At 63.1% G+C, this 21,364-nt stretch overlaps 5 protein-coding genes across 5 annotated transcripts in view; 2 read left to right on the top strand and 3 right to left on the bottom strand.

The window, feature by feature from the left end:
* F751_2483 (FRA10AC1-like protein) overlaps positions 1-570 on the bottom strand; it is a gene marked incomplete at both ends in the record, with an annotated part of 1,664 nt that extends 1,094 nt beyond the window's left edge. The window contains one exon of the mRNA XM_011400235.1: positions 238-570. Coding sequence (XP_011398537.1) covers positions 238-570 — 333 coding nt within the window. The remainder of the gene's footprint in view (positions 1-237) is intronic.
* Positions 571-1,632: 1,062 nt separating this feature from the next.
* On the top strand, positions 1,633-7,932 carry F751_2482 (putative serine/threonine-protein kinase nek2; the record flags this gene model as incomplete). The annotated part of the gene is made up of 16 exons (XM_011400234.1): positions 1,633-2,115; positions 2,267-2,376; positions 2,581-2,743; positions 2,982-3,101; positions 3,227-3,457; positions 3,602-3,739; positions 3,889-3,992; positions 4,140-4,385; positions 5,196-5,420; positions 5,566-5,689; positions 5,838-5,921; positions 6,022-6,285; positions 6,489-6,605; positions 6,834-6,969; positions 7,124-7,313; positions 7,380-7,932. 16 exons carry the CDS (start codon positions 1,633-1,635, stop codon positions 7,930-7,932), a joined length of 3,288 nt encoding a protein of 1,095 aa, XP_011398536.1.
* F751_2481 (hypothetical protein) lies at positions 7,260-8,069 on the bottom strand (the record flags this gene model as incomplete). The annotated part of the gene is made up of 1 exon (XM_011400233.1): positions 7,260-8,069. One exon carries the CDS (start codon positions 8,067-8,069, stop codon positions 7,260-7,262), a length of 810 nt encoding a protein of 269 aa, XP_011398535.1.
* Positions 8,070-8,384: 315 nt separating this feature from the next.
* On the bottom strand, positions 8,385-19,954 carry F751_2480 (Helicase SKI2W; the record flags this gene model as incomplete). Its single annotated transcript, XM_011400232.1, has 25 exons — positions 8,385-8,502; positions 8,718-8,827; positions 8,986-9,147; positions 9,302-9,581; positions 9,819-9,906; positions 10,139-10,472; positions 10,711-11,244; positions 11,406-11,485; positions 11,746-11,961; positions 12,214-12,340; positions 12,536-12,655; positions 13,185-13,313; positions 13,521-13,621; positions 13,750-13,907; positions 14,547-14,692; positions 14,906-15,046; positions 15,213-15,302; positions 15,461-15,876; positions 16,024-16,136; positions 17,946-18,038; positions 18,161-18,243; positions 18,407-18,530; positions 18,825-19,300; positions 19,578-19,694; positions 19,817-19,954. The coding sequence occupies 25 exons, from the start codon at positions 19,952-19,954 to the stop codon at positions 8,385-8,387; spliced, it is 4,494 nt and encodes a 1,497-aa protein (XP_011398534.1).
* A 427-nt stretch (positions 19,955-20,381) lies between these two features.
* F751_2479 (Mediator of RNA polymerase II transcription subunit 7) lies at positions 20,382-21,329 on the top strand (the record flags this gene model as incomplete). Its single annotated transcript, XM_011400231.1, has 4 exons — positions 20,382-20,549; positions 20,696-20,762; positions 20,870-21,069; positions 21,228-21,329. The coding sequence occupies 4 exons, from the start codon at positions 20,382-20,384 to the stop codon at positions 21,327-21,329; spliced, it is 537 nt and encodes a 178-aa protein (XP_011398533.1).
* Between the last annotated feature and the right edge of the window lie 35 nt (positions 21,330-21,364).

Genomic DNA, 21,364 nt, shown 5'->3' with positions numbered 1-21,364 from the left:
GTACGCAAAGGGCACCTCGAACGAGGCCAGGCCACGCCGCTCCTCGCACCCCTGCGCAGCGGCCGACGAGCATGTGGTCTTGAGGGTGGTTGAAACGCCAGCACGGAGCAGGCGAGCCAGGCGACATGGCTCCAATGCTACCCACGGCACACATGTGCAGGCCCTTGCACGACACTGTGCAGGCCCGAGGGGGGCGGGGCGCCCAAAACCCCCCCCCTCCCCCCCCCACCGTCTCACCACGGCTCCGCAGGAGAACTGGCCCTTGCCCGCCACCACCTCGCGCTGCGTGCGCCACCTCAAGCCCAGCCTGGACTCGCGGTGGCGGGACAGGTCGGCGATGGCGTACTCTCGGTACAGCTGCGCGTAGTACCGCCGCGCCAGGCGCACCTCCCAGGGGTCGCCCGCCGCGTCCTCCGCATCGCTGCGGATGAAGCGGAAGCTGTCGCGCAGCACGTCGGCATCGGTGCGGCTGGGCAGGGGCGCGGGGGCGGGGGGGTCCTGTCCCCGGGCGCCTGCGCCATAGCGCGCCAGTGAGGCCAGCAGGCGCCTGTGCCGCTCGTACGCGCCCATGGCCATCAGAGCGGCCTGGGAATCCCGGCGCTGCTGGGCAGCGTGCGGCGCGGAGGCCATCCGGCGGCGGCCTGCTGTGCGCGCTGGGCGGGGGTCGATAACGGAGGCGCCTCACTCGGGCCTTGTGGGCTGGCGGGGCGCTTGCTTCGGGCTTGGGGGTGCACCGTGAGATCGGGCGCTCAGCGTCTGGATCCCGGCGTGGAAGGGAGGGGTCTGCGGATCTGCGACGAGGGGGTTGGGCATCAGGGGTCAGGAGTGGCCAGCAAGTGGAACAGTCTGGAGGGAGTGGGTGGGAGAGCCAGTGCACTTTGGATGGAGCGGACCTCCATGGGGGCAAGGCCCGGCATCGTTCTTTAGTGTACAACACTGCAGCCTGCTTACGAGCCAAAACAAACACCCCACTCCTCCCGCCAAACTGATCACCTCGGAGAGGCGTAAAGTACAGGCCAGTAACAGTCATGCGATAGTCGACGTACAGCTCCAGGTAGGTGCGCGAGAGTTCCTCCTCGGCAGCCGCATCCATGCCTCTCCGGGGCAGGGGCGAGCTCAGGTCTGCATGTCGCTCTCGTCGATGTCGTCCTCAAAGGAATCGAAGAAGTTGGAGTCGGCCCAGGAGGCAGGTTCGCGCAGGGCACGCTCGACCACGTTGGCTGGGGTGGACAGCCCGACCTCCGCCACGCCTTCGATATCGCCTGGGAGGAGGTATGCTGATCATGACGCTGAGGCTACCAGGTGTTGCAAAGACGCATTGGTCGTGGCTCACAAATCGTTCGACAGCCCTCCCTTTCTCTCTGCTCGCTTAGAACACCCCGATAAAACTTACCCTGCAAGAACAGAGAAACTTCCTCTCCACTGTCCTCCGTGTTCGTTCGCATGGTGCCGGAATCACTCTATTCTGACGGAACGGGGTGCATAAAATTGGATCGCAGGTTCCGGACATGCTTTCCAGGTGCGGATCCTGCAGGGCGACGACGTCCATTCCGGCCCCTCGTCTCCCCAAAGTCCGTGCGCAATTGTTGCCCTTCACCCGCGCAGCGTCATGCCAGGCAGGGCAACCATCAGATGCACATTGCCGCGGTCGGCATCGCGGCGAGTTGGGGATTCCGGTCCCAGCATCCACAGATCATGGATCCCAAGTTCCCCATACTCATCACCCAGGCCATCCTGCCCTCCCCGCTCGCACACACCCGCACCCTTCTGCCTGGAGGCGCCACATGGCATCCCCTCCTCCTCACGGCTCTGCTGGCCGCCCTCGCCCTGATCTCGACGCCACGCCTGCTGCGCCTGGCACGCAACGAAGCCTGCCTGCGCCGCCTCCCCATCCCCCCAACTCCCTCCTGGCTGCTGGGCCACCTCTCCGACTTCGCCCACCCCCAGCACCACCTCCGGCTCTTTGACTGGGCGACCCAGCTGGGACCGGTGTACTCCCTGCGCCTGCTCACCAGCCGGCTGGTGGTCCTGTCGGACCCCAGGGCTGCGGCCGCCGCCCTACGGCTGGGCGGCGGGGCGGAGAAGCCTGACATCGTGTATCATGTTGGCAACATGGTGCGTGATTGTTGCGTGGCATTTGTGTTTTCCCGCAAGACAGAGGAGGGGTGGTGGGTTTTCCAGGCGCTGGTTCGTCGCCTGCATGGACCCGTGAGCACCCAGCAGGCAGACCCTCCCTCGCAACCACATAAACCCTGCGCTCCCACAGTTCAACTCCGAGTGCGGGGAGCCCAACATGGTGTCTGCTCGCACGGCCTCTCCCCTGTGGAGGGCCGTGAGGAAAGGCACGGCACCCGCATTCAGCGCCTCCAGCCTCAGGTGGGATGCTGGGGCCCACGGGCAGGCGCACTGTGCAGTATGAGGCTCCTTGTTTCCCTTCTTCGCACCGCAGCCTTATGTATGGGCGCCAAGCGCTGAGCTTTTCCAGCGCACCTCTTCTGGCTTAGCCAGAACATGTATCATCTGCCCTTGGGAGCGGCCAGATGCCCAGGCTATTTCGCAACCCTCCCCGACCCTGGGCAGGCAGGGCTTCCCGGAGCTCCGCCCAGTGCTGAGGGCCTTGCATGCTGTGCTGGCAAGCCATGCAACAGATGGCGCCCCGCTGGACGTGGCAGACCTCATGCTGAGGGCCAGCTTTGATGCCGTGGGCCATCTGGGCTTCCACCACGCATACTGCTCGGTGGAGGTGAGATGACGCCTGCGGAGGCGGGGTCGAGGGACCTGCATTGCCCTCCACCAGCTCATCACATGCACCCGATGCTCCCCATGCAAGCCGTCCTGGCTGGAACTCATGGTTGACGCACCTTGCTCTGGCCACAACATCAGCTTCCATGGATCGTACCGTCCATGCCACCATGCAGACCCCCAGTCTGCGCGTTTGAATTCCCTCTGAGCCCCATCCCCATGCTCGCGCCATCCTTCAGGCATATGGCGGCTCCCCTTCCATGCACGCAAACGCCATCATGCGAGCCTTTGAGGCCATGATGCACGAGGTGCCCAAACGCAGCGCAAACCCTTTCAGGCGCTATGCACGCTGGGACAGGGTGAGGATGTGCCAAGTGGTGTTGCCGCTCGTCATTCATACACCCAGAGACATGCAGGCGACGGAACGTCGATGAATGATTGGCCTGAGACGTACAGCGCACCCCTCCCTCTTCTCTTTGGGCAGTCTGTGCGAGAGGCCAATGCGGCCACGAGGGTGTTCCAGGCCGAGATGCGCGCCCTGCTGCGCGGCTTGCGTGCGGCCGACCTGCCCCCTTACTCGCTGGGGTCCCTGCTCCTGAGCACCCTGGACCCGAGCACCAAGGGTCCCCTGTCTGAGGCCAGACTCCTGTCAGAGCTGAGCAACATGTTTGTGGCAGGGGCAGACACCACCGGCAACACCCTGGCTTGGGCGCTGGTGAGGGAGAGGGGAAGGGGGAGGGAGAGGGGGGTTCGGTCGAGCACCCTGGGCACGTGCCATGCCCCGCCCCCCCTTGCTGTCACTCCAGGAGTGTGCCTCACCATGCAGCTCCATCCAGTCATGCCTGCCCTGTGCTCGCAGTACCTGGTGAGCCTCCACCCCGGGGTCGAGGCACGAGTGGAGGAGGAGCTCAAGGGGCTGGGTCTTTGTGGGCCCGGCGCAAAGGAGCTGGAGGTCGGAGACCTCGGCAGGCTGCGCTGGCTCAGTGCCGTCGTCAAGGTAGGATGGGGGGCGCTGGGGGGGTACAGGCAATGGGAGGGTGAAGAAGGGTATGCGTGTGGCAAGGGAGATGCTGACCCGCAGGAGGCTGCTGAAGGATGCGTGGCATCCAAACTGAGCAGATTCCCCCGACTCCTTCCCTGTCGCAGGAAACTCTGCGCATCATGCCCGTCTCCGCGGAAGGCACGGCAGTCGAGTTTGACAGGGACACCGACATCCTGGGCTACAGGATACCTGCGGGGACCCTCATTTGGTGAGCCCTTGGGTATGCTGGGGGCTGATGCACCAGGAGATCCTGTGCCTGGCATCATGGAAGGAATGCTTTGGAGGCCGCTCAAGTTGGGCACGGGAGGTGAGAGCCACCCAACCTCCCCCCTTCCACCACCCTCCCACCAACCAGGATCCCATTTTTCATCATGCACCGCTCCTCTGGCCTCTGGGATCGGCCGGAAGTCTTCGACCCCGAACGGTGGTTGACGCCGGAGTGCGAACATGTGGAGGGGCAGCCGGGTCAAGCCCTCCGCTTCTGTCCCTTCAGCCAGGGGACACGGAGCTGTGCAGGGCAGGCCATGGCGGAGATGAACTACCGCGCCATCCTCGCCAGCATCTGGGGAAGGTTCACCTTTACAGCCGTGGATGAGGTAAGGTCAGGGTTTCCAGGGGCATGGAGGCACTGTTGAGGCAGTGAACTCAACATGTGCGCACATGTAGAAGCAGGGTCTGCAATGAGGTACCGAGAAGCTCTCCCCCTTCATCAACCTGGATCAGTCCGCAGTCCCTCTGGAGACGGTTCTCCGATCAGGAGTCATACGGCTAACCCTGCAACCGGACCATGGGATACATATGAAGTGCACACGCCGCGTCTGAGCTTGGTGGTCGTTGGGAAGGAGGTAATTGACAGCCTTCAAATCTTTCCAATTCTTCCATCATATTGCTACGGATCTCACCGGTCTCCCGGACAAAGAGAAATAGGGCACGGGTGAACTTTGTCTCCCACGTGGGGGCGGTGAGTCACTGTTCGCACTCGATGCCGAGGTTTTTGGCTATCGCGATCCACAGTCTGAGTGGATCGGACTCCACGTTCCTGTGGAGAAATCCTGATTCGGTTGCGCGATCCGTTCAGTGCGGGAGGAGAGCTGCCGAAATGCGCTGCACGACTCCGAGTTAAAACCCTCCGGGACCCTCCTGGGGTGAAGGGCACGGGTGTGGCAAGAGGAACGCTGAAGATTTCCCACCATGCCAAGCATATTCGACAAGCTACATCACAAAAAATTAGACCCGTTCAAGGGTCAGCATAACCTATGCCTGCTGAAGCATTTCCATATCGTCAAGGAGTTGGGTTCCGGCTCCTACTCTCATGTGTGAGTTGCGAGTGGGTGATCCTTGCCGGCGCGGTAGCCACGGTAGTCACGCTCACCAATTGGATACTATTGCTTTCTCGTGCATGCGCTTGCAGGTATCAGGTGCAGCGAGTGGACGATGGGCGGGAGTACGCCCTGAAAGCCACCGACATGTCCAAGCTGAGCGGCGTCGAGCGGATCAGTCTAGTGGAGGAGATTCGGTACCTGGCGTCTCTGTCCCACCCCAACATCGTGCGATACTACGAGGCCTTTGTGGAGGAGCAGTGGCTATGCATAATCACCGAGCTGGTGTTGGGAGGGGATGTGGCAACCCTGATCGAGTGAGATGGCAAGGATTTTACCGCAGTGGTGTGGTGTATTTGATACTTGCCTTGGACGATATGCATCTGAAGAGCATTCCCTGACGGCATGCTTCAGGCTTCACCAAACAAGTGTAACTATAAATTGCACCCATTCGCCGTGCAGGAATACGCGTGAAGCGCACTCCTTTGTGCCTGAGGACAGCATTTGGAGCATCTTCCTGCAAACAGCTCTGGCCCTCGAAGAGCTCCACAACTGCAAGATCCTGCACAGGGACGTCAAACCAGCAGTGAGCTTGGGTGAGGAAAATGCTAATCAGACATGTATGATTGGGGAAAAGAACCAACATCTACTCAAAGTAAGTGCAAGATCGCATGGAGCTCCCAATGGGCATCTCGTTGCCGCCTGAGCCCTCCAACCTCTTTGCCCACTTGCAGAACCTCCTGATCAATGGCAACACTGTCAAGCTGACAGACTTTGGGATCAGCAGGATCCTGGAGCGAATCTTCACCCGCACTCAGGTGGGGTGAAGCGCGAGCAAGGGTATGGGATGGTCTTGGTTGACATGCCGAGCATTTGACACCAACCGAACACCTGCCAACCCCTCATCTTGACCCATAGATTGGGACCCCGTACTATATGAGCCCAGAGATGTGGGCGGGAAAGGCTTACTCCCTGTCCAGCGACGTGTGGGCGCTCGGCTGCTTGACCCTGGAGCTGGGCACCCTGCGCTTGGCCTTCCCCGGCGAGACCGACGCCGAGGTGGAGCGCAACGTCATGCTGAATCAGCCCCCTCTGCTGCCCCCGCGCTACAGCGACAACCTGGATGCCGTGGTGAAGGCAATGATGAACCCCTGCCCCATCCAGCGGCCCACCATCACCGAGGTGTGAGCCAGAAGGGGGAAAGGAGGGCGGGGGTGTGTGTCTTGACAGGGAGGTGGAGGGCAGGAGGGAGGGACGCCGAGCGTGTCGGGACTGGGGAAAGAAGGCACCACGACTGCGGTGGTGAAGGCCACAGCGAGGGAATGAGGGAGTGGAAGATATGTCCTGCCCCTGCCCGACGATCGACCCCCATCCTCATCCCCCAGATCCTGGCCATGCCAGAGGTGCGCCGCCAGTGGAGCATCCTGCCCGCTGCCCTTCTTTCCAAGCTGCACTCTCACAACGATGGTGCGCCGTCGCATCACATCCTGCAGCCGATCCAGGTGGGGCGCCCTGGAACGGCCGCACTTGCATCCGGCCCAAGTACTTGGTGCCATGATGGGGAGGGCCAACTGGAAAGTGATGCTTTCTCCACAGCAGGTCCTAGGAGTGGCGCACCAGGCGTGGCGTTCTCGCCTAGAGGAGCCTACGCCCTTTCTACATACTCTGTGCTGCGTATTTGTCACCCTGCCGAAGGATGACTGACCCCCTCCCAAGCCCCCCTCCCCCAGCTGCCCAAGGAGCTGCGCCTGCTGAACTCGCGCCTGCCCCCCGCCCAGTATGAAACTGGCGAGGGCATGGCGTTCCTGCTTTCCAGGCCCATGTCCTCCAGCGCCGGCGACCTGGCGGGGATGGACGGCCAGAGCGGTGAGCAGCCTGGGGAGTTTCAGGCTGCCTTTTGCAATGCCGTGTTTCTCGCTCCATCTCTCCGTCGAGCGCAAGCGTGCCAGGCACCCAGTTGCTCTTCCTCTGCACATTTCCATGAGGCTGGTCACTCAGCAAGACGATTCCACACCCTCAGGAGCGGCAGATCCCCCCTCCGGCCTGACGCGTTCCAATTCCATCAGCAATTTTGAGGCGGTGGGCCACGGAGGCTCGACCGAGGGGCCGCGGTGGGCAGACCTGAGGCGCAAGAGCGTGCAGGTCGGCAGCCTGGCCTACAGCCTGGCACAATTGGCGACGGACCCGGAGGAGCAGGAGAAAGGGTTAGGGTTTGACGAGGCAGGGCCTGTGCCAGACCCCTTGCCAACCACACCTGCGTCCCCTGAGAAAAACAGCTCCGGGAAAGCGCGGAGGACCCTACGGGCCTCCGTCACCTTTGCCGCCCCGGAAGGCGCCGGCGCGGGGTCACCGCGCCGACCCCGCTCCGCAGCGCTGATGCGTAAGAGCGTGGTGCTGGCGGACGTGCAGGGCATGCGCACGCGGTCGGAGCACGACAGGCGCGCCGCCCTCCGTGACGCCCCGGCCCCAGAGATCGGCGTAGGGGCGTTTGGCGCCGGGCGCTTTGAGCTGTGCCCCGTGGCCCGCAAGAGCTTCGTGGTGCCCACCACCTCGCACCAGCCCGTGCTGGGTGACCACCCGGAGCGCGCGCCGACCGGGGCCGGCGGGGAGCGGGGCCGCGCTGGTGTGCGTACGGGGGCGGCCGCGGACCAGCGAGCCGCGGTGGCCTGGCCCGGCCCGGCCAAGACCGACACCGGCATGCACCAGCCCATGGGGCCTGCAGCAGCAGGGAACGGGTATGCATGTCCTGAGAGCGTCCAGACCTCGAGCGCCGTGAAGTCACACAAGCAGCCCAAGAAGGGCAGCTTCTTCAAGAGGCTGTTCCACTGATACGGCCTGGTGTGTCGGGGTGAGTGTCTGCCAGCAAGAACCGAGACCTCCGGACGGAACGAGTACCTAGCTGATTCAAGAGCCAAGATATGTAGCCAACACCAACCAGAGCACCCTCTTGGCCCCGACATACTCATGTGCGACGTCCTTTTAGCAGTGAGTTACAATACAGTGTCTGTTCAGAACCTGACCTTCTATTAGCCTTGCCCCATTTTGCCAGTGCCCTCGAGTCCTCTACTCTCCAGAGGTTGTGTGCATTTCTGGAAACGGATCACAATAAGAATGCACACGAGCTTGGCCCTTGGCACCCTTTCCTCGTAAGTGGATGCTCAGGACGGGCCAGTATGATGGAGGAGACATGAAAGCACACCAACGATGCACCCACCAGCCAGCCACACTGAGTCACAAAGGGAACCCTCCACAATCACTGACAGTTGTCGAGGGCAACGCGCTCAGGTGACGTACAGGGATGCAGCAAAGATGACGTCGCGCTTGATGCACTCCGACGCGGCCTCCATCTGCTTGAAAAGGTCCACATTCCCCATGATCCTGGCTGCATCCCGGAACTCCCTGTGTGTAAATGAGGGAATTTCAGCGGGGTTGAAGGCATGGATACTTGCACCGGGGGCACACTGGACATTAGCGGCCTGCTGAACTGGCCCCTTGGCATGCGTGGGCAGCGCCCCCAGCGACGGTGCCGTTCCTTGAGTTCTGCGTCTGCCATGTGCCGCAGCAGCAGGCGCAGTCCCTGCCAACACCCCAACAGAAGTGAAGACCCCCCTCACCTGCACGTCTCATCCAGGCGGACGATGGCCCGGACAATGGTCCCCTCCATGACGTCTGTCAGCTCGCAGATGGAGTGAAAGGGGGTCCCCCGTGCCCACTCGTACACCACCTGGTCGGTGGGCGCTTGGTCGATGAGCAGGGAGTCACAATCACTGCAGCTGCGCATGTGCACCTCGATTGCAATCACACCCGCGGCACCAAATCAAGCTCCTGCCGGTCGCCGTCTTCGGTGCCCAGGTGCGCCGATGCACCCCTCCCCGCACCGACCTCTGCGAGCCCGAAGCGGAGCACCGAGGCCGCCCACTCCACGGGTTCCAGCTGCAGGCCGGCTTCCGCCTGCAGGACGCCGGCCGCCTCTGCCAGGTCCATCGCCCGGTCCCTAGCCTCTGCCAAGCGTGGCGGCAGGGTCACCTCCGCCTGCGTCTTCTCCTGTGCGTGGTGGGTGGATGACCGGAGCGGGTCGGAGAGCCGTGGTCGGTGACTCTGATACGCACCAGCATCCTGTGCCTCCTTCCCGCGCCCCCCCCCCCCCCCCCTCCCCCTTCTCATCTGCTCGCCAACCCCAATGCCTTGCCTGGAAGACCAGGGCCGAGAGCAGGGCCACGGCCTCCTCGGGCTCCAGGTCCGTCAGCACGCCGCCGTACACCAGCTCGGTGGCGGCCAGTTCGTCCCCGGAATTCAGCTCGCAGGCCACCCGCCCCTTCAGGGTCACCATGCGATCCGCGTCCAGGTACCCCAGGCGCTGCAGTACCCCCACGCGCTGGTGGAACTCGGGCAGCTGGGCCAGGCTGTCGTTGCTCAGCCGCTTGACCATGACAGATAGGCGCTGGGTCAGCACCTTCTCGCTGCGGATCATGGCATACCTGTACTTGGTTATTTGAAGGAGGAGGCCAAGGGGGGAATGGGGGAAGGGGAGGTTGAGGCGGATACCATGAATGTGTCAATCTGAGCCCATGCAGGAGTCCCCGGCTTGCCCAGGTCGCTGAGCTATTGAATGAGCCAATGGGATCCAGATCGTCCGGCCATTCAGCCCCAGGCGGCCTGACGTCTGCCAGTCAAAGCCCACTTCAAATCGCCCTGGACCCTCCCCCTCAACTCACATCTCTGGCAGCAGGGGATCGGAGTGGGCTGCCATCAGGCCACGCTGAGCGGCCAGCACAGTTCGCTCCCTGGCGGCCCTCACGACCTCTGTGGGTGGAGAATATACGCAGATGATGATAGCAAACTACCAACTCCAGCCCTTAGCTTCAGACCTCTGGAGCGCTTGACAACATAACATCCAGCTGGAGCCAGATCGCTCAAGGTGCAGTTGCGTCAAAAAGCAATAAATTCACGGGGTGAATGACCCGAAAACCCTCACTCCCACCCCCCCCCTCCCTCGCCACTCCTCACGCCAACCCCCCCCCCCCCCACTGCTGACCGTAGCTCTGGAGCTTCAAGTCTGTGGCCGGGTCCAGCGTCTCAGGCTCGCCGGACGGCCCGGCCTCGGCCTGGGCACGGAGCAGCGCCGAGACGGCCGTGGAGAGCGCGGCGGGCGTGCCGTGCAACACCCCCGGGCCGTCCACGTCCGCCAGCCGCTGGCGGCAGATGCCGGTGATGCAGCGCAGCGGTACCTCCGCGATGAGGTACTGCGCGCCAGCGACGCTGCCGCGGTGGGGCAGCACGAGGGCCGGGGTAGCGAGGGCTGCCACCGGCTTCTTCTTCCCTCCTTTCTTCCCACCCTTGCCCATGAGCAGCAGGTCGTCGTCGTCGTTCTGGGTCAAGAGATGTAGTGGGATGGGGAAAGAGGAAGGTACATGAGGGAGCAGCGAAAGGGAGGGGGGGACGGGTTTGGAGGGGGTAGGTGAAGGCAAGGCCCACACTGTAAATTTGCAGAGCCTCATCAGATTTGAGCCCCCATGCCACATCAATTGCTGCATGGCAGGCCGGTCACTTCCCTCCCCCCATACACAAACACAGGACACAGCCCCCCAATCCTACCACGACCCCCACCTTTTTCTTGCCCATCAGCTTCAGGCCGGGAGGGGGCGCCGGCTGCGCAGCCGGTGCAGGTTCGGCAGTGTCTCGTTGCACCTCCCCCGCCCCGGCGTACTCGTCTCGGGGTCCAGGGGAGTAGAGCATGAGCATGGTGCGGGCGGGACCCTCCGCCTCCGCACCACCGCCGGCCGGGCGCGGCCCCGGCGCCGCGCGGCCGCCGCCCGCCCCGCCCTCGACCACCACCCCCAGGCCGACCAGGCCCGAGCCGGGGTGGGTGACCAGCGCCAGGCGGCCGTGGGCCAGCGCTGCCGCGGCGGCGCGGCTCTGCGCCACCTCCCCCTGCACCAGGGAGTCCAGTCGCGCCACCTCGGCGCACACGTCGTAGTATGCCTCCACCGCCTCGCGCGTCGTGCCCAGCGGGGAGCGTGGCCAGGAGCGGGCGCGCAGCTTCCTCAGGGCCTCCTGCCCCTCCTCCAGCACCGCCGTCAGCTCGGGCTGCCGCCTCTGGACATGGAACTCGGCAAAGGAGCGCCGCAGCATGTCCTCCACCTGCGTGGCGGCAGGGTTAGAGGGCGAGGCATTTGGGGGGGGACCGGAGGGGTGGGCAGCATGGGGCAGCGGCATGGGTCGCAGCGATGCGTGGCAATTTGTGAACGTGATGGAGAGCGCTTGGGCCTCCTCCAGACCTCAATTGCCATCCTCTGACCCACCTTGAGGTCCTCCACGCGCAGGAGGTTCAAAATCATGGAGTAGGTCAGGCGGAACTGGCTCTCCAGTCGCGTGGCTGAGCCTGCGAGGGGGTGAGACGGGGGGAACTGAGCGTGGAGTTTGTGCCATCCCATACCCACAAGGTCATCCTCTAGCCAACCATCATAACTGAGACGACAAGGACATTCCATAGGCGCTCACACTGCTCCGGTCCATGCCGACATTTCTCAGCCTGAAGCCCACAGCCATCGATTGACTGCAAGGCTTGAATTCCACTCACATCACCTGCAGGGCCCTCCACACCCTACACCAGCCACTCGCTCCACCATGCCCCAAACCCACCCGTCAGCAGGCGGCGGATGTCGCCCTCCTGCGGCAGCTCGTCCCAGGCGGCCACGATGACGGTGCCCACCGCATCCAGCCCCCGCCGGCCGGCCCTGCCCGCCATCTGGGTGTACTCACCGGAGAGCAGTGGCCGGAAGCTGTGACCATCGTGCTTACGAAGCGACTGGAAGACGACCGTCCTGGCGGGGGCGTTCACCCCCATGGCAAACGTCTCTGGAGGATGGGGGGTGACAAGGGGAGACAAGAGCTCAGGCTGGCGATCGGAGGTGAGCAGAGGGGTTTGGAGGGAACACTGATGGTCATGAGGGATGGAATGGGGGACATCTGGGATGGCAGTACAATGAGCTGGTAGCAGGTGATGATGCAGGGTCATGGTGCAGGCAGTGGCGCTGAAGATGGCGCCATCGCCGGTGCGGTACAGGATCTCACGATCTGAGTCGCTGCAGCCCCTCCGACCCTCTCCACCTGTGGCAAGCAGAACCTTGATGATGCCGCGGCAGAACAGCATCTCCACTACCTCCTTCACGATGGGCAGCAGGCCCGCATGGTGCACCCCCAGCCCCCTCTTCAGCATCTCCGTGACCCGTAAGACCTGTTGTTAGTTGGGGGGGTCGAGAGTGGGGCGTGCTGAATCCAAGTTGCTCTGTGTCTGGAGATGCCCTCCTTGACCATGCATGGAAGCATGTTGCACGCTGGCCAAAGGTCTCCCTTTCCCATGTTTTCAGCAGGCCCAGCCAGGATGTTCCATGTCCTCCGGCCCAACCCCTCAATTAAACTTGCTCCTTGCCTGGGGCAACTGCCGATCCGTCCCCGTCAGCCTGGCAAAGCACTTTTCGCAGAAGAGGTGGATCTCGCTCTTCTCGCTGGAGGAGGTAAAGTCCAGCGTCTGAGGGGTGGTGTGCAGCAGCTAGGTGAGCCGGGTGGGTGGCAGGGGCCTGTTTTCAGCACAGTGGACTGCTCCCTGCCCAGCAGGGGCAGGGGTAAAGAGCCTCCTCGGGCTGGTTTGTCAAGAATATGTGAGATTGATGGAGAATGCCTGGCAAAACAAGGGCAAGCTTCCCATGCCCCTCCCCCCTTCCTCTTCCGACAACAACCTGGAGATTGTCGATGAGAGCATCGCATCGCTTCTTGCTGAAGCAGAACGCGACGCATGGCAGCAACTCCCTGTAGTGAGGAGGTTCAAGTGAATCGGGTTGAAGATACTGACGATAGGTCACAATCTCCAGGCCCTGGATGCGATTTCCTCCACAATCTCGGCCCTTGTTGATACATAAAGGAGGTGAAGAGGAGGTGGGGAAGGGTGGCAGATCGGGGGACACCTGGCCTTACGCTCTTCAATACACTCCCCCGGGACAGGCGACCCAGGGTCCCCTTAATGAATCATGAAACCGTGAAGTCATGAGCACTGCCCAGGCCCCCGCCCCCCCGCGGCTCACCTTGTGGTCGCAGGCAGGGCACAGCCAGCCCTCATCCTCTGTCAGGGTGCTGACGTCCAGGGGCGGCACGATGCACTTGCAGTGGTAGGCTCGGTTGCAAGGACCGTCGCACAGAACGATGTCGTTGTCCTGTCGGCAGTGGGCGGGTGGGGGCATTGAGTGGCCGCGCAGGCATCATCGGGGTGGGCGGGGCGAGGAGATGTTCTGCAGGGGGGGAAACAAACCCAGAGGGGCACCGGAGGGAACAGGTGCCTTGACGGGCCCGTAGAATTGGATGCTCACCGCCCTTCCCTCTTTCCGCTCAGTTCTGGGCCCCTGCCAACGTGTGGAACTCACGTCGTCAGCTTCCCGATTTCCGCACTTAGCGCAGAAGATGGCGTCCGAGTCGAGCTCCCCCTCCTCATCAAAGCAGCTGGCTGGGATTGGGGTGTCTCCCTCTGTGTGTGGGTGGGGAAGTAATGTAATCACACCGGCTACTGAGGCGTGCCTGACAGGCATGGCACCAAGCACAGCGGCAGTGTCACATCCTCTGAATGGAATGAAGCTCTAGCGACCCGACACCCACCTGCCTCCTCGCAGGTCCTGACACACTCCCGCACGATCTCGCGGCACCTCCGGATCTGGTCCTTGGCGCGCTGGATCTCCTGCAGGGGTCTCCCCTTCTCGCGTGCCCCCCCCCGCCAGCCGTCCGCCGCATAGGCATCAACCAGCGCCTGCTCCTGCCTGAGGACGGTACAGGCGGAACGCGGACGGCGCATAGTGTGCAGGGCCACACACGAGTCAGATCACTCGGGCCGATCACTCCAAGGATTGGACCTCCTGCTGCAGTGCACACGCTGCGTCCGACTTGCATGTAGAGATTCAGGGGGTATAACACCCCCCCCCCCCCCCCCCCCCGTCCCCCCCTCGCCTCTTCTGCAGCAGCTGGATGAGCAGCATCCACTGGCTGCGCTCCGACCGCAGCTGGACCCCGGCGCCTCCCCGCCCAGGGGCATGCCCGCCCCCGGCCCCAAACTTGTGCGATGGGCCCCCGCGTCCTCCTCCGCCTGCGTTGTGGGCGTGGGGTGTGAATTCGGCCTTGCTGGGAGTGGCAACGCAGGCTGCTGGGAGAGGCGCTCCAGGGATGGGGCCTCGAGGGGTTCAGGCCACACCCACCTGACCCCAAGCACTCCCACCCCAGTGTCGAGGGTGACAAGAGACCACCTCAAGCAAAGCAGCCATGGCTACTCACGAGGGGCCGAGCCGCCCCTGCCTGTTGGCAGCGCCCGCTGCGCCTCGGCGCGCGTCGCCGGGGCGGCCCCCGCCTTGCCCAGCTTCGCGGCGGCCGCCGCGGCGGCCGCCTTGAAGCCCGCGGGGTCGAACGCCTCGCCCCGGCAGATGGTGTGCAGCTGGCCGCCGTGGTACAGGCTGTGCTCCAGCGGGGTGGGTCGCCTCGTGGTTCCCGTCACGTGGATGACCTGGCGCTTGGTCCGGCCCACCCAGTCGGCAAACTCCAGCACATTGGGCACCTGGGTGGGGAGAGCGGCGAGGACGCCGGGGGAGCATGGAGGCACACGGCATCGTAGGCGAGGTGCCAATTCAGCAGGCGCGGAGGCCAGTGTACACCGCCCAGCCCAGCACCAGAGTCGGGCCTGGATCGTTGGCAGCTTCCTAGGTTCCTCACCCCCCAGCACACGGCCTCCCGGTGTTGAACAAAGGAGGAAAGAAGGCCCAAAGCACACCGTGGCGGAGAGGAGGACCAGCTTGACGTGGGGCGGGAGCATGATGATCACCTCCTCCCACACCACCCCACGCTCCGCGTCATTGACATAATGGACCTCGTCGAAGACCACCCACTCAATGTCGCGAACGACATCGGCGCCCTGTGCAGGCGTGGAAAGGGGGAATGAGGTGAGGGTGGGCAGGAGCCACCATGAAATTGAGTGACCTGGGGATGGGTCGGAGGTCCACATTTGCATGCCAGCCCCGGCAGTCCTTACCATAGAATACTGATACCCCCACCCCCCCCGAGCACACACACACACACACCTTGTAGAGCATGCTGCGCAGGATCTCGGTGGTCATGATGAGGCAGGAGGCGTCGGGGTTGATCTGGACGTCCCCGGTCAGCAGGCCCACCTGTGCGGTGGATGGTGCGGTGGGCTGGTGAGGGGAGGGATGCCTGAGGCACTGTGCTTAGGAATAATGGAAGGGTCTGCCTCCACCCCTAGCCACAGGAATCACCGCCAACATCTCCCTTTGCCCCCCCGGATCCCAGCCCTGACATCCCTCCTCACGTCAAACTCCGCGCCAAAGTCACGGAACTTTTGGTTGCTGATGGTCTTGATGGGGCTTGTGTACACCGCGCGTGTGGCGTGGCGGCTGGCCAGCGCCAGCGCGTACTCGGCCACCACCGTCTTGCCCGCGGAGGTGTGGGCAGCCACAAACACGCTGCGCCCCGCCTCCATGTGCACAATGGCCTCCTTCTGGAAGACATCCAGCTCGAAGGGCCAGGTGCGGGCGAGGCCGGGGGCCAGCGCCGCCCAGCGCCGGGCCAGATCGGGGACAGGGTTGCTCGAGACCCAGAGCGGGGCGCCATGCGTCTTGGAAACGGGGGCGTTGTTGGTCAGGGGCGCCAGCGACCCCGGGCCCGGGGCCCAGCCAAGGTCCCCGGGCTGAACCCCCAAGATGTCTTCCAGTGGCGATGGCGTCGCTGGTGGGAGGAGTGCATTGAGGGGGGAGGAGGCTGGACAACAGGAAGCTGGAAGGAATTGCAAGCCAGGGCCCACCTGCAAAGGGGACTGCTCGGCCTGCACACCCAGAAGCACCCCGAGATGGACATGCAGCTGCCTCCTCACACCTGGCACATCCGAGGCGGGCTCATCCTGCGTGCCCTCTGCTGCAGCCGCTTGGGTGCCGTCGCTTTGTTTGCTACCCTCTGACCCCTCCTCCTCCTCGGCCAGCCAGATGCCGCTGTGCAGGGATGGAGGGTAGGTGGAACTGGTGAAATCCTACATCAGCATGCACCTTGCTTGCATGAGTAACTGGGCCTGGAGGCCTCCAGCCGATGCGCGACATTGCAATGCATCCGTCACCATCCCCAGCACAGTGGGTCGCCCACAGGATGGAGGGCCACCCCCTCAGTCACACCCACACGCAACCAAGCTGGACCTTCAAGCCCCACACCCACCCAGCCATACCTGAAGAGATCCTGGAGCGACAGGTTCAGGGGGGCGGAAGGGTCCCCGGAGAGTGCATGGGGCTGGACCCCCACCCCAGGCCCCGGGTCCTGGTTGTGTCTGCGCAGACCAGCTTCCAAGCTGCTGCCAGCTTCAGGCTGGGCACCCAGGATGTGCGCAAGGCCCGGTGGCACCGCCCGCCTCGGCGCCCTGCCGTCCAGCTCCTCCAACCAGCTCCCAGAAGCCGCCTCTGCCCGTGCTGCCGCCACCGACTCTGGCACAGCAGGCCTGGCGGACTCCGCTGCTGGGGCAGGCATCGGGAGTGGGTGAGGCGAGCGGTCAGAGGCCGCATGGTTGCCACACATGAACCGCTGTGATTCGCCTGGGGGCACCAGAGCGCTGTCGCAGACTGATTTGAAAAGGATGCACCCGACAAAAAGTAAGTTGGTGGCCCATGGGACATGTTCCCCACTCTGCTCACCTGCGGCCAGCGAGCTCTGGCCTCCACGCCCCCACTTCCCAGCAGACTTGTCTGCACCAGGCTGCCGCACTGCAAGTGACTCCGTGGGCAATAGTGTGGAGGGGACCTCCTCAAAGGGAGGGAGCTCTGAGCGGGAGTCGTCGCCCCCTCCCCAGGCGGCACTGGAGGTCGTTGGGAGCCTGCTCTGGAGCGTCCACCTGGGAGTGGTGGGGTCCAGGTTTGTCCATGACCAGGACGTCGGCCGGACGGCTTCCAGACGCATCTGCAGGGCATCTGCAGGGGCGGCATGGGGAAGGATGAGAGCGCAAGCGGGTGATGAGGAACATCCCACCATCCTGGGTGCAGCCATGCTGCAAAGCTACACAGTGAATATCAGGCAAGTCGCCGCACCTGGTTCCGCAGGAAGGTGAGGCTGGCCAGTACTTGCTCTGCCCACTATTGCATCCCAGTCCAGTTCATGAGGCAGATCCTGTGGATTCCACAGCATACAAGGAGGTATCAAAGGTACCATCTCGGTCTGAGGAGATGCAGCCAAGCTAGAGGTCACCTGTTGCAGGGGGAGAGCAGCGCCAAACCCCACTGCTTTCCATTGAGACGCATTGTCCAGAATTTCCGCTTGCGATCCCACATGCTCGATCATCATATCCGTTGACTTTTCATCCACCTCACCGGTGGCTGAAAGGTAGGTATCCTGGAGCCTGGCGGGGGGGAGCGGACATGGACCTCCCCACTCCGACTGCCCTCGAACCCGAAACGAGGTATGAGCGGTGCATCCTGCATCAAGCCAACATCCGCGGGGCTGACATTCTGGGTATACTTCTTCTCGAGGATCAAAGGGCAGGATGCTGCCTCGTCAGGGCATGAATCCAGCAAGTCGGCTCTTGTCGATGGGCAACACGGGCTTCGAGGGCGGGCGCACCTTCCCACTCCTGTCGTCAATCATCTTCAGATGTCCCCTCCTTCCCCAACGCATAAACCCAACAAGCTCTTGATGAGTACGCAAAGCGTGCTATACATTCATTGAAGGCCTTTGGTTCATGAGGAGAAGAGACAGTGCCTGTCTTGCAAGGTTCCCAGATTTCTAACGTGTGCGCAGCTGCGTAGGGGCACTCCTTGCCCTACTTGTCCTGGTAGAAGACGAGCTTGGAGTTGAGCCTCCCGTCCTTGATGGACTCCAGCGCCTCCTTCCAGTCCTCCAGCGCCACCCTCTTGAATCTGTGGGGGGGAACCATGCGCCGGAACAGAGCTGTGCAACAGGCCTGGTGGTGCAATGGGTACGGGCATGCACCCCTGGTTAGCAGATCTCAGCCCACCCAAATGAGCACCCTAAAACTCACTTGGGAGCGTCCAGGGCACCCTCCTCGAAGAGGTCTGCGACTTCCTTCAGGACCTCCCTCTTCCTCGCCAGACCCTCCTCATCCTGCACGGGTGTAGGGGATGTGAGGCTGGAATTTGCCACTGTGCCAGCGCCTTCCCTCCTCATTCTCTCCGTGGAAGCCAGCGTGCGCAATCCCCAACCCTCTGCGTACCAGTCAGCCCCCACCCCGGCCCACCCCCTGCCCCTGGGTCCGCCGCAGACCCACCTTTGAGAAGCCTCCCGAGGCCCAGAAGCCCCTGAACCGCAGATCCTTGAAGATGAGGAGGGGTGCGGGGATGGCCAGGGGCTGCTTGCTCATCGCGCCATAGGTCACCAAGGTGCCCCCCTTCCTGCAGGCCATCGGATGGGTGTCCTTGGGGTCAGACACGGGGGGTCCGAAATCAGGCAGACGCCTCAGGAACCCTGGCATGATCCCCTCCCGGTGGTAGATATAGGACAGCACTGCACTCCAGCCCTCAAGCACCACCTCGTCCTCCTGGCTCAACTGCAGTATTGTTTCCATTCCAACTCACGCAATGCCCTGCCATGCCGCCTTTCCTTCTCCATTCCACACTCCATCTCGCCCCTTTCCCCCCTATCACAATCCCCACAGTGCCTTCCCCCCCTTCCCCCACGCAGCTCACTCCAGGGTCTTGGCCAGGGCCAGGGCCACCTCCCCCCCAACGCAGTCCAGCCCCAGGCGGGGCGGGGGCAGCCCGGCGGCCGCCAGGTCGGCCTTCAGTCGCTCCGGGGTGGTCACCAGCGCGGCGCCCAGGCCCTCCAGCTCCCGCGCCAGCTCGGCGTCGGCGGCCGCGTCGCCACGGCCACGCACGACGCTGACGGCGCGCAGGCCGCGACGGGCGGCCAGCTGGCTCACCAGCCGCCCCACGGCGCTGTTGCCGCCGTTCTGGATCACCACGTCCCCGGGCGCCAGATCCACGTAGTCGCGGAGCATGAGGAGGGCGGTGGGGGGGTTGATGGACAGCGCGCAGGCCGCCTCGGGGGAGAGCGTGGGGGGTACGCGCAGCCAGTTGCTCGCAGCCGCCACGGCGTGGGAGCGCCACGTGCCTGGGCAGGCCGCCACCGGGACCACTTGGTCGCCGGGGCTCAGGCCTGACACCTGGATGGAGGGGTTGGAAAGGAAAGCTAAGGGTGGCCTGATAGGAGAAGAACTTCTGGGCTCAGGACGGGAAAGGTGCTGGTGAGTGGCCTTGTACTGGGCAACACAGCCTTGTGTGAGGCATGCCTGGACTCAACCCTGCTCATTCAACGTGATGAGGCTAGTAATGATTGGCATGCCCCGCTCTGGTATGGTAGTCATCACCTGCCCACTGCCTCTGAGACCTCAACCACTGCTGCTGACTGGCACACCCCTTGTCCCAAACCCTAATACTCACCTTGGGGCCCACTGCCTCCACCCTGCCCAGACCGTCGTTGCCAGGGGTCCCAGGCAGCTCGGGCTGCAGCGGGTACTTGCCCTCCACCGTGTTGATGTCTGACGGATTGATGGGCGACTGCAGGGATGGGATGCAGGGCAATCGCTGGATGGGGCCTCTCGCCTCCTCTGATTTTTCAAGTCCCAGACAATCTGGCCTCCCTCAACCCCTCCTTGTACCACCATCCTCTTCCGTCGTACCGCAATGAGCTTGATCAGGATCTGCCCATCCTTAAGCGAGGATGGGGAGGGAACTGGACTCTCCTTCAGCGACAGGACCTCTACGGGGTCCCCCGGCTTCTCGTAGACAAGCGACTTGCATGTGACTGCGGTGGCCATCCTGGCTTTCAAGGTTGTGGAATTTAGGTGGGTTCCGAACACTGCAAGCTTTCTCAGCATACTTCGGGGTTTATGGAGACAAACCCAGCCGGGGTTAGGTGAGCTTTCTAGTCACGAAACTCAAAGAAAGTCGCCATGCCCAGCCTTCGTCCTGGTGAAACTAATAGAACGCCAGAATATGATTTTGGCGAGTTTCAAATGCGATTAAAGCATGCATGTTTATGTCGAGACAATGTGATCAAACTGCATGCTTGTCAAAAGTGATCCAGCGCGCGCGTTCAGATACAGGCATCAGGGTGGTAGTGCTGCCCCGCTCCTATTTGAGCAGAGTGCCCTGTGTACAGCAAGACCACATATTCCATAAAGGACTATCAATTTCCTCACCCTCAGTCTTTGGAGTCCGTGCCTAAGATCACGGAGGGAGGCGATGGCCGACCCGGGAGCGTCCACCGTCCAGCAGCAGCTGTACCCCCACCCGCCGCCCTACTTCAAACTATACAGGGGGGATGCGGATGGAAGCGCAGAGCGGCCCTTCCCTCCCCCTCCGCCCCCTCCAGTGTCCGGGGAGTACGTCCTGTTTGGAGAGGTCCACACGGTGAGCGGGATCCCCATGATGCGGGGTAAGAGGGCCGTCCTCTTTGTAAAGGAGCAAATATGCAGGGTCCGAAGGAACCCCGAAGTCATGACATGTTCATCGGTACGCCCCTTGACCCTCAACACATTTCTCTTCGGCGCCCGCAGTCAGAGGCTGGGGATCCGCCACTGCATGCCGCACAGCTGTACAATCAAGCGGCCGACGGCAGCATAGGTACCCAGGGCGGAGTGCTGGTGGTTGCAGCTCCTGGAAATTCCTCTTAAAGGATAGCCTGCAAGGCTGGACCCAGAGATCATCCCCCCCCCCTCGCCCATCCACAGACTTCAAAGCAGAGCTGCACGCTCTGCACGGCGAGCTCATCGCGGGGATCTGCGATCTGCTGGGTGCGCTGGAGTCCCAGCCCTCGACCTACGCTCGCAGCGTGGAGGCGCTGGGCGTCATCCTGAGGAACATGCAGCACCTCTCGCGCCTGCTCCGCCCCTTCCAGGCTCGGGAGACTCTCATCGCCACGCTGCAGGAGGTCAGTGCAGAGGGGGGTGCCACACGTGCCACCAGCTACGAGTGCCCATGTGTCCCAGACCGATGGAGCTGCCCAAAGGCTGGGAGTCTGCACCTCGATGCATGGCTGCGAGTGACTGAGTGTGCTGTGCCTCACATTCCCGAATGCCCTGCCTCCAGGAGGTCGCACACCGGAGAGCCTGTGCCACCGAGCTGGACAAGCTTGCCCAGGAGGGCGCGGCGTCTGGCCACGTCCAACTCCTGAAGGATGCACTGGTGTGACAATGTGATGAGGTGATATTGTTTGGGCAAAGTAC

Source organism: Auxenochlorella protothecoides (genome assembly GCF_000733215.1).
Source record: "Auxenochlorella protothecoides strain 0710 unplaced genomic scaffold scaffold24, whole genome shotgun sequence".
Lineage (NCBI taxonomy): Eukaryota > Viridiplantae > Chlorophyta > Trebouxiophyceae > Chlorellales > Chlorellaceae > Auxenochlorella > Auxenochlorella protothecoides.
The sequence above is the reverse complement of the archived record's forward strand: the minus strand, read 5'-3'. Positions and strand labels throughout refer to the sequence as shown.